This window comes from Natator depressus, chromosome 4 (assembly GCF_965152275.1).
Source record: "Natator depressus isolate rNatDep1 chromosome 4, rNatDep2.hap1, whole genome shotgun sequence".
NCBI lineage: Eukaryota > Metazoa > Chordata > Testudines > Cheloniidae > Natator > Natator depressus.
In genome coordinates, this window is record NC_134237.1 from 88,239,431 (window position 1) to 88,254,251 (window position 14,821).

Genomic DNA, 14,821 nt, shown 5'->3' on the forward strand with positions numbered 1-14,821 from the left:
CCAAACTGTTTGTCTACAGAATTTTTTTCTTTCATTTATTCAAATTTACAACATAATGATAGGATGGCTCATTCAGCTTTTTAACTTTGGAATCTACTCTCTAAGCTATTTTATTTAAGTTCTTAGATATTATAGAAAATATTCATGCCTATACACATTTTCTATTTTAAAAGAGCTAACAGATCTTTTCATTCCTGTAAATTTAACAATTTATCTCATAAGGATGAATGCATGTTAAAATATTCTATACAAGATACGATAAACAGAAAAAAAAGAAATCACAACTTAATTGGAGTTACCTGAAGAAACCTCAATTTGAAAAAGTTGTTTTACTTACTGACTTAAATCTCGTTATTGTTTCTTCAAGATCCTGTATTTCACTATGTTTTCTTTTAATCTCTTTCTATTAATCAAAGTTAACATATATTAATAAAAAATAAGTATTCAAAATTATAATTCCTTTAAAATCAAATATCCTTGATATTGTGTACAATATATTTTTGTGAGACATATACAACTTACTTAGAAAGTGATTTCTACTTTGCTAAATTCTAAGTACATATACCCAGTAAAATGCTACATAAGCTGAACTTAATATCTAAGAATTTACTAATCATCACTTACTTGATTGAGAGCTTGATTTCCATGTTATTTATTGAATAAAGCACAGAAGTACTGGACAAGTCTAAAATTTGCTGCACACAGACTTATATGCCTCTTAGAAAATAGAGATTAATTGCTTGATTCCTCAGACCAGAACCCTCCAAAACCAATCATCATTGTTACAAAGATCTATCTTGTCCCAGGAGTTCTTGGTCTCAGAATTTTTTTTTTTAAAACAGTCTTCTTCCCTCTAGAAGCTAACTACTCTTTAAATAACTGTCTTGCCTAAAATAGTAAAGTGACAAAATAAGAGAAATAAACCCATTTCCATTAGCATGTTTGCTGGTCTATTTTGTGCATTTTCCTGCTCATTCTAAATAGAACAGAGAAAAAAATCTTAAACCTTAAACACAAAGCACCAAGAGATGAACCCAAACAAAGTTTTATGGTATTTTATAGTATTAGACAAAGCTTTGTGATGCCATAGTAACAAAAATATATATTTAATCATGGTGTAAGGATAGTCACCTTTCAATGAGAAATTCTATACAACATTCTAAGTACATTTCATAGTGTTTTGATCTGTGGTAGGAAAATAATCCTTGTATCGTTTAAATGCAGATCCAACTCCTCAGACTTGAATGGGAGTTGGATCAGCTCCATAACAACATAGCAAATTACAGTATTTGCTTACCTTAGCTTCCCCAATTTCCTTATCTGCAGTCTCAAGCACAATTTCTTTGTGTCTTTCCAATTGCTGTGCCAAATGGTCTATCTCACTCAGTTCTTGGCATAGTTCTTCATTTTTATTGCTTAAATGAACCACTTCACTAGTGACATTTTGTCTGGTGTCCAAAAGGTCTTGTATGCGATTCTCAAGCTCTCTATTTGTTTGCTGAAGATATTCAACCTAAGATGTATTTATAATTAAAACAGTAATATTAAATACAAAAATGTCAAATATTAAAGATAGTAGAATACCTCTTCCGCTAATTCTGAATCACTGTACCTGCTTTACACATTAAAAACAAACTACATCTCTCCTTGTAAAAAATTGCAGTTTTTCCTATTCTTAAAATATAATAAAAGTTAACATAAAAAAAATTATTAACATGGAGTTAAGGTTGTAGGCACCCAACAGTGCCTTGTGCTCCTTGTGCCTTATGCTCCTTGTGCCTTACTAGAACATGAATTTAATTCCCAGAACCCAAATACTGAGAAACGAAGAAGTGTGGAATTAAGACCCACTATCACCTTTACAAGAAACTTAGGGCTAGTCTACACTAGAAGCGCTACATAGCCGGTGAAGACAGTCTATGGCGACAGGAGAGAGCTCTCCCGTCGGCATAATAAATCCACTTACATGAGAGATGGTAGCTATGTTGGTGGGAGAAACTCTCCCGCCAACATAGAACTGTCCACACCAGTGCTTAGGTCAGTATAATTTACGTCACTCACACCCCGGAGCCACGTAAGTTATACTGAAGTAAGTGATAGTGTAGACCTGGCCTTAGTATTGTAATAAAAAACAAACATCAGAAAACTGGGAAGTGTATAGCCAAGCTAAGGGAGCTGGAGTATTGGGGTTGCAAGCTCGCACCATTTCTGAAGGACATTAATGGGTTAGCATCCATGTCTCCACATATTCCCCCCCTACCACAGCCTCGGGGGCATTAATGGATGGAGAATCTATGTCCCTCAGAAGTCCCCACTTGCTCTCCTCTCCCCATTCCTACTACCTTGACAACCCCAATACCTCTCCCCCTACCAAAGCCACTGAGGGGATATCACTACCCCCACATTCCTGACCTCCTTGAACTGCCACCCATGACACCTGTAGCCTAGGGAAGGAATTTGCCTACCTGGAGAGGAAAGATGGGCCAGTGGTCAGAGCATTAGCCTGGGACTCTTGAGACCCAGGTTTGATTCACTGCTCTGCCCTTGATTTCCTGTGTGCATGACCTTGGGCAAACCACTTCAGGTATATCTACATTTGGAGACAGGGGTGTGATTCCTAGCTTGAAGAGACATACTTGCGCTAGCCTTCATCAGGCTAGCATACTAAAAACAGAGCATAGCCAAGGCAACATGAGCTGTGGGAAGGACTAGCTTCCCAAAGTATGTATGTAGGGTCTCCAATGGGCATGTATTCAGGGTGGCTAGCCCATCGTGCTGCCACAGCATTTTTAGCATGCTATCTCAATGAGGATACCATGAGTACATCTCCTCAGGCTGGGAATCACACCCCCATCTCAAAGTTGAAACATACCCTTAGTTTCTCTGTGCCTCAGTTCCACATCTGTAAACTGGGATAATGATACTTCTATTGTCCACGAGGGTGTTGAGAGAATAATTAAAACAAACGTTCTGAGGTGCTCAGATATTACAGTAATGGGGGCCATATAAGCTAACTACATACATAGTTATCAGCTGTGCTCCCTCTGATACGTCCCCGAGGCTCCTTAGACAAGCATTGCTAGTAGCTAGGGAAATGCGTTCCGTGGACCAGAGGAGACATGAGGGGTGGGGGCAGTAAAGGGGACTGGCAGTACAAGGGGAACAAAGCATGACCCATTGGTTCCTTTTATGTTATGGGGGAACTGGAGTATCAGGGAACACAGCAGAAATGGGGGGAGGGGATTAAATGGGGATATGTATATCCCCATATAGATGCCCTCATTCATTTCCCCAGGCTTAGGGGGCTCCCTCGCTAGAGTCGTCCTATAAAGCAGGAGCTGCAATCTCCACTCCATATTATCTCTCTGTGCTATTACATTATGAATAAGGGGAAATAATGCAAGTTAAGACAAAATAAATGCTTCCTTTTAAGAGGTCTACTGCTGTTTTTGTTTTATCCCTCAGTACCATTTTTTAAAATAAGTATAAAGGGTTTATAAAATTGACTTCAATGAGACAACTCACATGAGCAAAATTACCCACCTTCATGAGTGTCTGCAGGATTGCAGCCTAAATTACTCACTTCATTAATTTTGATCTTCACTTAAACAATGTAAGCAATTTTTTACTTTTGAAACACATTTATTTTCAATTTCAGAATCTCAATTTTTCAGCATTCTTTAACAGTTACTATTTAAAGTTGCTAGGTTTAATTTTAAAATTTTTCTTGAGATACTTATTTCTACTTCCTACTTAGAATTGCCTTTGCAGATTAATACTCCTGCTACACATGCTATGAACATGTGAACGTTTAGGGGGCATTTGCATGGCTCAAAGGCACCACTTTTCCAGATTATCTGACCCTATGATGCCAAAGACAATGTAGTATCTACAAAGACAATGTAGTTGAAGAATCAGAGTTAACTGTAAGTAACTTCTCTTTTCAGTGTACAGTTTCAGTCCCTCACACACAGAAAACAATATAAAGGACCGAACAAAAACTTTACTGTTTTCAAATTAGTCCAAACATCATACAGAAATTTTACAGTTTGAACATAACAAAATGAAAGTTACTAAACACAGATGTCATACCAAAATATTTTAGTCAGAAACCGAGACCTTTGGGCTATAAACTGAAACTATTCTAAACAAACATTAAGTCATTTAAAAATAAACTGGTAACAAAAGACATGATGCAATTTTAAATTAAGCATCTTAAGCTGATTTTGTTTCTAACATAAAACATACTTTTTAAAAAAAGAGGAGCTACAAGTAACTTATAGGTTGCTAGTATTTCTAAACTTGACAAACTAACGTGCATAAAATGTGTTACCTGCAAATTTAAATGGGCAATAAGCTTCTCGTTACTTTTACTTCTGGATTCCAAAGATATAACATCATGAGAGCGACCACCATCCAGTGCTAGTACTAGACGTTCTATCTCTCTATCTCTCAGTTCAACCTTCAGGGAGAAAATATTTATTCCTTTTAAGTGCTTATTTATCTCCTGGCCAATCTTGGAAAACCTCTACTATTTTTGTATACATTAAATAGATTGAATATAAAGTTGCTAGCCATTTGTTTGTCACAATAATAATAAATATACAACTGGATGATATACTGTAAGAGGAAATCTGAAAATTTAAAATCTCCAGAACATTAAAGGCAGTGACCTGGCTGGGAAAATGCCACTGCTTACTTTATTATATTTATCACTTTTAAGTTGAAAATGTTCAATATTTTAAAAGAATATTCCCCGCTCCACCATCTTATCTATCTGCAGCCCAAACCAATAATCCCACTCCCCCATTTATTTATTTATTTTTGGTAACAGTACAAGAAAAACTACAGAGTGGTTTGTGTTCATTTAAAATGAAAAGAAATGAATCTGCGGTAAAAATTAAATTTGAGAAGTTGCTTGAAAAAAATATTATGATCAAATACATATCTTTAAAAGAGTAAATAATAGGCACAAAAAGGGAATAGAAATCGCATATGCAAAGTACAACAAAGGCACAGATCTCAGAAATTCAAGAACTCAAAATGCAAAATATATAAATGTTTTCAAAATCCAAAGCATGAGTTCAATCATGTCTTCGTTACTAATGGTTATTATGATTGACATGTATAAATTGGCAAAAAAGTGTTTTTCAAGTGTATTCCCAATGTCAAATGTTTTCCACAAGCACATTCTCATTAAAAAAAAAAAAAGTAAAAAAACCTTACTAAACAGATTCAAAAGTGAAACATCTAAGTATTGGTATTCCATAATGTGGCTTATTCACGTGCCAACGTGCTTTCTCAGGCATACTACCATACTGCCAGCTAACGCGTACAAAGGGTACCCTTAACCAATACTTTGCATCAAATGTGCTACATCAGTCAACTGTAAGCAGCATTGCTTAAACCAGTAGTTCTCAACTAGGGGTACACATATCTCCGGGGGTATGCAGCGGTCTTCCACAGGGTACATCAACTCATCTAGATATTTGCATACTTTTACAACAAGCTACATAAAAAGCACTAGCAAAGTCAGTAAAAACTAAAATTTCAGGCAGACAATGACTTGCTTATACTGTACTATACACTGAAATGTAAGTACAAAATTTATATTCCAAACTATTTATTTTATAATTATATGGAAAAATGAGAAAGTAAGCAATTTTTTCAGTAATAGTGTGCTGTGACACTTTTGTATTTCTATGGCTGATTTTGTAAGCAAATAGTTTTTAAGTATGTTGAAACTTGGGGTACACAAGTGAAATCAGACTCCTGAAAGGGCCGGGGTACAATAGTCTGGAAAGGTTGAGAGCCACTGGCTTTAACCAAATGAGGAATGTTTTTATGCATGAGTGCAAGTTATCAACATTGTAGCCACACAACAGGCATAAACAGATTGCAGTAATATTACGCTTATTTGGATAATGAAGGACTTTTGTCACCTCTAATATCCTGCACATTCCTTAGGGAAGAAAAGAGGTTATAATTTGATGATGTCAGATGGTCGAGTCAATGCTTCAGGCAATGGAGCAAGCTTACTAAGGTCACTGATGCATTTACTTCTGGTGCTCCTGTAGGTACTGTCCATTTTGTTTTACAGATACCCAGATTTGCTTGTCTCAGAGGAAAATGCATTAAGATCAGAGTTTAGAAATTATTTTAAAACCAGAGAATATCAAAGGATTTTACTTTGTAAAAGTCAGACTTAACACTGTTCTTTCCGTCCTTCCTTTTACCCAATCTGGTATTGGAAACTGATGTTTCCAAAGCTATTTGGGGAAGAATCTCTGATATCTCAGCTTGGAATAACAGAAGAACAGAGTTTCAATATGAAAAGATTTCAAGATGCCCAGTACTTTGTTCTAAACTAAACTAAATTCAAATTCTAACAAAGAATTTTATACAATCTTACCTGACCAAAAAATAAAGTAAGGGGTAAGATCATTTGAATTACCGACCTTGTCTTGAATATTTTGAAAAGCAAACTAGGAAGGAAGAAAAATGCTGTGGCAAAGGGAAGATGTGACTTTGACATGGGACATTCTCACATTTGGTGCACTAGTATGAAAAGGTCACAGTTGGTGTGACTGGATGCAATACTCATCTAAAGACTGGAAAAAGACCAGAATTCCTGGTCAGGCCCCTATGCAGGTAGGCAATGTACAAGAAATCCAGAACAAAGACAGCTACATCTCTAACTCTCCAGACAACTAGCCTGGAAGGTAGGAACAGCAAAAGAAAATCAGCTGCTGGGACTCATGCAAGACCAACCAAAAGCACTGGGAAGTACCTGATTATAAGGAGTAGCAAGAAATCCAGGAATATACTCAATAGGAAAAAAGACTGCTTTCAGGGAGATGCCTTTTGAAACAGCCATGAATTGGTGTACCTTTGCACCTGAGGGAAGGGAGTTATTTTATCTGTTTAAGCTGCATCATGCCCAAAGGAAAGACAATTAAGGGACTGGGTTGGCTGGATCATGGTCTGGGCAGGAGGTGAAGCAAGTGGTTGTAGGAAAGGCAGTGGATATTTCGGTCCCTGGATCTTTGGCCTGCCTTCTTTGTTTACGGCCTAAGGCTAGAGCTCTCAATACAAGGGAGAAAGGAGCTCACCATCACCTCCTTAGTTCTAAGTACTGTTACAGGTGATATTTGTTTGTGACCCACAAGAAAATTCAAATTAAATACACATGCCTACAAGAATCTCCTAAGAACAAGCAACCATCACCTGTAGATTGAAACTTCTATTCCTCTATCACTACCTTTAAATCAAAGACAAAGAAGGTCTCTGGAGAAGCTGGATACAGTTTTGCTAGCATTTCATCACAGACTGAAAACACCTCGGTTTCAGCTGGAGATAAACTCCTTTAAGAGTTATTCAGAGTTATCAGGGAAGTTAAATTGGAAAAAGTATCAGAAAAAGTGTCAGACTCCAGTGTGATGTTTCTGTCATTTATGACTGTATGCAATGAGAGCCCTTGCATTTTGGGGAGGGCCTGAGAAACAATTTTGCTATTACTCTCCCACCGCAGTAATCACATCACATTACTGCACAGGACTGGCATTAGAATTTTGGGAAGGACCATTAGAATGACTTTTGTATCCCTCTCTTCAAATTTTCAGGCTAACACCAAACTTCTCCGCTGTGATAGAAGTGAAGACCAGATGATAATGATGGATAATGTGCACAGAGAGCATTAAAAACATATATTAAGGGACAATTCTCCATATATTGTAGGGACAGGGGCTGCTAGGGCTCTCGTTCATAAAGAATGGTACATACAGACTAGGTGATTTTCTCTGTCTTTTCTCCAATTTAACTAGAAAACCCCAACTAGTCAACAATATTAATGTAACTTAATCTCTCAAAATCCCATCATTTTCCCTAAAAATTTTCAGTCTCCAGGGAAGCACAATACATAAAATTAATTTAACTTAGTATCTGTGCTTTTTTGCTTCTTCCCTTTCCTTATTGGTTCTTTACTTCCATCTCCACACCATTTTGTTCTCATTTCTGTCTTTGATCATTCTCTCTTTGGAAGGCAACATCTATCTATCTTCCTCTTTTTCACATTTGCTCCCATTTTGCTGTCCACTGCCTTATTTCTTCCTGAGTTACACTGTCTCTACCGCCCTCTCTATACCCCAAGTATTCTCTGTCCTACATATTCCACCATGCTATCCACGGTCTCCTCAAGGTCCTCCCTCAGCTCCCTTTCTAATATTATACATGGCACTTAAGTGGTGCTTTTCAAACTAGTGATAATCACATGACTACCATTGTGGGGAAGGTTAGGATTATTACCTCCATTTTACAAACAGAGCAACTGAGGCAGAGAGCAAGTCAGTGTGGAATACAAACTTCCCCTGCACCCAGACCCAAGCACGAATGACTAGATCTAAGTATCTCACACTAATGAGCTACTTCTTGTGGCCTGAGGTCACACTGACTCCTCAACAGAAGAGTTGACTTAGCAGCAGACAGCTGAAAGGCAGCTTTCAGCAGCCCTACCACAATCAACAACAGACCTTTCCGTCCCTTCAGAGCTACAAAAATATCTGGGGATCTTCCCCACCCCACTAAAAATTAAAGCAGGCATAGCTGTGGGTTTCATGAATCACAAAGATCAGCTGTGGGTAGCTGTTTGGTGGGCTATAAACAGCACAAGAATTTTTTTGGGTGGAGGAGGGGAATCAGTGACAAACTATCAGCCCTAGCAAGCTATTTTAACTGGTTTACATTCGCAAGGCTTTCTCTGAAAAGAGGCTTTATGGGGGAGGGAGAGAGGGGGGGAGGGAATCGAGGCTAGTGGGGGAGGAACAAGGCCACATTCTTTTTCACTGTCAGAGAAAACATGGTGAAGGTAGAACTCCAAGAAAAGATTAAAATTTACCCTAAAAAATTATCAAGAATTCATCAGTTTTAGAAGAAATCCACTTTTGGATGAGAAAACTAAAATCTTAATAACCAAGACTCAGAGTAGTAGATATTATTAAACTATTTGGTTTCAAAATATTAGTAATTTTAAGTCTGTACATATATCCTGCTCCTGAGATTTTTTTAAAGCATCAGTTCCCCATTAATTTAAACTAAGTCAATATTTTGTCATTTAGTATAATCACCTTTTTTTTTAATTTACGTATGTTTAAAAAGCCGATATTATTTATGTAAAAAGATATCCTACCTATCTCTCCACATATGCAGTGTGCAAGTCTAAAAGTTGGTACTTTAGTCCAAAACAGGAATCTAATAAACCACATATGGACTAAGAAACTGCAAAGATATTTGAATCTGGTTAGGATAAACTTTTTTAAAAATCATTTTCAAATAGATGTATGTAGTCCAAACTTAACAAAAAAATTATCTTTGATGTATTTGTACATCAAAGTGATCCTGGAATGATTTGTGCTTGTGTACATACATGAAAACCTCAATTTAAAACCCATTAAGTATATGTTATTTAATGGAATCATTGATCCAAACAGAACATAAGCAGTAGGAAAACATCTTTAAGAAAACATCTTTGCATTAGCAATTTCATCCAGAAGTATAAAAGCAACACAGTATAGAATAGGGGCAGAATAATATTACTAATTTATGGAACTCACTCTGACCATATTTGAAGCTTAATGCTTTTCCAGTAATGTAAACATACAAATTATACACAGACTATTCCAGTGTCACTGTGGCAAAACAAAACAAAAAAATCTTAAAGTGTTTATTCTACCTGTTTGCTATAATTTTTCACCCCACGTTCAGATATCTCCAGCTTTTCTTGCAATTCGGCTACTTCCAACTGAAGTTCATGAATTCTGAAATATATTTACAATATAGTGCATATGTTCAGATTGTGTTGAATTACTAAATGAAGCCAAACATATTCTAGTGAGATAGAGTTTCAACAGTTTTCTGTAAATATTTGCTCCTTGCCCCCGCAAGAGATACACTGGACTAAACAGAAGAGTTACAGCCATGCATAATATAAGTACAGAGGCTTCAGTATGAAAAGTAGATGAGCTTTAATAAAAGAAAACCAGGAAGATATCAGAGAAAAAATTGTTTTAAATGACTAGAGCCTCATACAAGTTCAAGTTCCCAGGACAAACAAATATTCTTAATACCTAAGCGAAAAAGGGGAAAAAAAAAATATATATATATATATAGACAAACACCTAAGATGAGACACCTTCTCCTCAAAACACTGCCCTCTTGGCTTCAATTCACAGTATTTGAACTAAAATTCAGTTAAGGTACCATATTAGAATCTGAAGAGAAATGCTTTAAGACAATAAGCTATTCTTAAATCTCCATTGCTAGTGTGTTATATATTTATAGCATTAATCAGATAAGACAGAAAATATCATATTGCCTCTATATAAATCCATGCTACGCCCACATCTTGAATATTGCGTGCAGACCTTGTTGCCCCATCTCAAAAAAGATATATTAGAATTGTAATAGGTACAGAAAATGGCAACAAAAATGATCGGGGGTATGGAATGGCTTCTGTATGAGGAGAGATTTATAAAACTGGGACTTTTCAGCTTGGAAAAGAGACGACGGGGGGGGGGGGGAATAAGATAGAGGTCTATAAAATCATGACTGGTGCGGAGAAAGCAAATAAGGAAGTTTCAGAGTAACAGCCGTGTTAGTCTGTATTCGTAAAAAGAAAAAAGAAAAGGAGTACTTGTGGCACCTTAGAGACTAACCAGTTTATTTGAGCTACAGCTCACGAAAGCTCATGCTCAAATAAACTGGTTAGTCTCTAAGGTGCCACAAGTACTCCTTTTCTTTTTATAAATAAGGAAGTGTTATTTACTCCTTCTCATAACACAAGAACTAGAGGTCACCAAATTAAATTAATAGGCAGCAGGTTTAAACCTAACAAAAATCAAGTATTTCTTCACACAACACACAGTCAACCTGTGGAACTCCTTGCCAGAGGATGTTGTGAAGGCCAAGACTATAAGAGGGTTCAAAAAAGAACTAAATAAATTCATGGACGATAGGTCCATCAATGGTTATTAGCCAGGATGGGCGGGAATGGTATCCCTAACCTCTGTTTGCCAGAAGCTGGGAAAGGGAGACAGGGGATGGATCATTTGATGATTACCTTTTCTGTTCTTTCCCTCTGAAACACCTGGCATTGGCCACTGTTGGAAGACAGGTCTAGTTGGACCATTGCTCTGATCCAATATTGCCATTCTTATGATATACACAGAAATTAAGAATGACGTAATGTAATCTTTATTCCATATTGAGAGCACTGTCGGTCAATAAAAATGATATTCAGTGTAAAAAAATAGACTGTTCTTAAAGAATATGTATTTCTTTTCCTAGAGAAATCACTTGATTTCTCTGGTGTCCTTACCACAGAAATACATGAATGACTGAATCTTCACGCACTTAGATGTTCTTCTTGGCAAAAAAATCTAGAAGGGCTATAGAATAGCAAATCAAGTGAATGTGTGATTGGTGCTGCAAAACTTCTTAGCAATGAGACATGAAATGCTATATCATGTCAAAGATTAAAGAGAGATGAGAAAAATATTGTTACAACAGCAAATATATATTACCAACATTTCAACATTTTGAAAAAAATCTTTAAGTCACCTGTTATCAGCCACTTGAAGAAGATCTGCAATATAGGGGTCATCTGGCTGAGGAATTGGATAAGTGCTGATTCCTGAAGGAGGGACAGGTTGATCAATCTGCATGAGTTGACGCCTGAATGGAATATTTCTTTTCCTGCCACCTAAAAATCCACAAATGCTTATTACTTGAAATCGAAGTAAAAGAGGATATTATATGTTATCTGAAGTGAAATATTCAATAGCTTGTGAATTGGTATGTTCCTCCTTTTCATCACAGAGAACTGCCCATGAATAGAAGTCATACATTCTTGACAACATCCTTAATAAAATTCACATTAATTTTGTCTAATTCCAATTTTAAATAACCAAATATGCAGTCTGATCCAGATGAAGTCCAACGAAAGAAATTTCCCTCCATATGTTTGGTGGCCTATACTTTCTACAACACAAGCTGTAAAACTTGTTACTGTTTCACCAACCCTCACCCTCTCAACTAAGCAGTGGCTACAAGCACAAGAGCTGCTAGTAACAACATTACTGAGAAAATGTTTAAACACTTTAAACAACTTTCAGATTCTGTTATTTCTATTTGTAATATTTTCAAACAGTCTCAATAGTCATCATGTAATGTATGCAGTGTTGTTGTAGCTATGGTCATCCCAGGATATTAGAGAGACAAGGTCGGTGAGGTAATATCTTTTACTAGAACAACTTCTGTTGGTGAGGGAGATGAGTTTTTGAGCTACACAGAGCTCTTCTTAAAGACAGAAGTTGGTCCAGAAAAGATATTACCCCATCATGTAATAATGCAAACAGAGTTCACTGACATGCAATTCCAAATTTAGTGGCTTTAGCAGAGAATTCAGTGACTGGGTTTAAAAATGCCAGCTTTGCCTTACAGAGAAATGTTAAGGCAAATTAAACCCCCATTCAATAGCGAGATCTAAAACTTATATGATAAATTTTCATTAACACAATAAAAATAATAGAAGCTGCACAACATGCAACATATTGGCCCACATTTTATTCTCTCCTCCTCCCCCTCACTTTCTGCTTTGCTGTACATTTCAGTGGAACAAATATGGCAATTTTCTGCAACATCTTGGACAAAATGTTATTGAATTAAGTGTAAGTATCTATGGGATCTATCATACTTAACAAAAAAGGTTATGTATTATTATGGGCTGGGATTGCATGCAACCTCTCTGAGGGATGACTACAAAGTAGAGTCCTGCAACGGACTATTTTTTTAAACCCACATCCATCCTGCTCCGCAATACCCACTCCCACTCACTCCAGTATTGTTTCTTGCATTTTTATCCCGCCTCCACCTGCAAAAACTTAGATCCTGCAAATCCCACAAAAGAGACAGATTCCCCCATGCTACTAAAACAAACAAAACTATGGCTGTCAAATAATTGCAGTTAACTCACACGATTAACTAAAAAAAATTAATCATGATTAATCAGTTTTAATAGCACTGTTAAACAATAGACTACCGACTGGAATTTATTAAATATTTTGGATTTTTTTTTACATTTTCATATATAATGTATTCTGTGTTGTAATTGAAATCAAAGTGTATATTAGTTTAGATTACAAATATTTGCACTGAAAAAATGATAAACAGAAGAAATAGTATTTTTCAATTCACCTCATACAAGTACTATAGTGCAAACTTTGTCGTGAAAGTGCAAATTACAAATATAGATTTTTTTGTTACATAATTGCACTCAAAAACAAAACAATGTAAAACTTTAGAGCCTACAAGTCCATGCTGTCCTACTTCTTGCTCAGCCAATTGCTAAGACAAACAAGTTTGCTTACAACCACCATTCCAGAGGACATGCTTCCATGCTAATGAAACTCGTTGAAAAAAATAATGCATTAATTTAATTTGCAACTGAACTCCTTGTGGGAGCATTGTATGTCCCCTGCTCTATGTTACCCGAATTCTGCCATATATTTCATGTTATAGCAGTCTTGGATGATAACCCAGCATGTTGCTCATTTTAAGAACACTTTCACTGAAGATTTCACAAAACGCAAAGAAGGTACCAATGTGAGATTTCTGAAGACAGCTACAGCACTCGATCCAAGGTTTAAGAATCTGAAGTGCCTTCCAAAATATGAGAGGGACGAAGTGTGGAGAATGCTTTCAGAAGTCTTAAAAGAACAACACTCCAACGCGGAAACCCGAACCACCAAAAAAGAAAATCAACCTTCTGCTGGTGGCATCTGACTCAGATAATGAAAATGAACATGCGTCGGTCTGTACTACTTTGGATTGTTATCGAGCAGAACCTGTCATCAGCGTGGATGCATGTCCCCTGGCATGGTGATTGAAGCATGAAGGGACATATGAATCTTTAGCGCATCTGGCATGTAAATATCTTGCAATGCTGGCTACAATAGTGCCATGAGAATGCCTGTTCTCACTTTCAGGTGAAATTGTAAACAAGAAGTGGGCAGCATTATCTACTGCAAATGTTAACAAACTTGTTTGTCTGAGCGATTGGCTGAACAAGAAGTGAGTGAACTTGCAGACTCTAAAATTTTACATTGTTTTATTTTTGAATGCAGTTTTTTTTGTACATAATGCTACATTTGTAAATTCAACTTTCATGATAAAGAGATTGAGCCACAGCACTTGTATTAGGTGAATTGAAAAATACTATTTCTTTTGGGGTTTTTTACAGTACAAATAGTTGTAATCAAAAATAAATATAAAGTGAGTACTGTACACTTTGTATCCTGCATTGTAATTTAAATCAATATTTGGAAATGTAGCAAACATCCAAAAATATTTAAATAAATGGTATTCAATTATTGTTTAACAGTGTGATTAAACATGTGATTAATTTTTTTAATTGCTTGACAGCCATAAAAACAACAATTGGTGAATACAAATATATATATATTTAACAAGTTACCATAGTCTGTTTTTTTTGCCCACCCAATTCTGCCTGCAACAAAGTACATTTTACCTGCTCCTGCTATTACGGCAGCAGATCCTGCAGGATCTAGTGTCCTCTACTACACAGCAATGAAAGCCCAGGCTCAAGCCTGACCCCGTGTGTCCACACACTAATTGTGCTAACCTACGTTTCGAACCAAGGGTCTCAGGTCCCTGCAGGGCTGCAGAGTCTGAGCTCGCATTAAGCTGGACCTAGGGTCCAAGCCCTATTGCTTTTCTCTGTGCAGACAGCCCCAGCTTAACTGAGGTT

The 14,821-nt window shown here is 36.6% G+C and overlaps 1 protein-coding gene across 1 annotated transcript in view; it reads right to left on the bottom strand.

Moving 5' to 3' along the window:
- CEP135 (centrosomal protein 135) overlaps nucleotides 1–14,821 on the bottom strand; it is a 107,418-nt gene that overhangs the window by 63,030 nt on the left and 29,567 nt on the right. The window contains exons 5-9 of the mRNA XM_074951371.1: nucleotides 11,614–11,755; nucleotides 9,728–9,812; nucleotides 4,334–4,462; nucleotides 1,298–1,513; nucleotides 338–403 (exon numbers count right to left, since the gene is read on the bottom strand). Of these exons, the coding sequence (XP_074807472.1) occupies nucleotides 338–403; nucleotides 1,298–1,513; nucleotides 4,334–4,462; nucleotides 9,728–9,812; nucleotides 11,614–11,755 (638 nt within the window). The remainder of the gene's footprint in view (nucleotides 1–337; nucleotides 404–1,297; nucleotides 1,514–4,333; nucleotides 4,463–9,727; nucleotides 9,813–11,613; nucleotides 11,756–14,821) is intronic.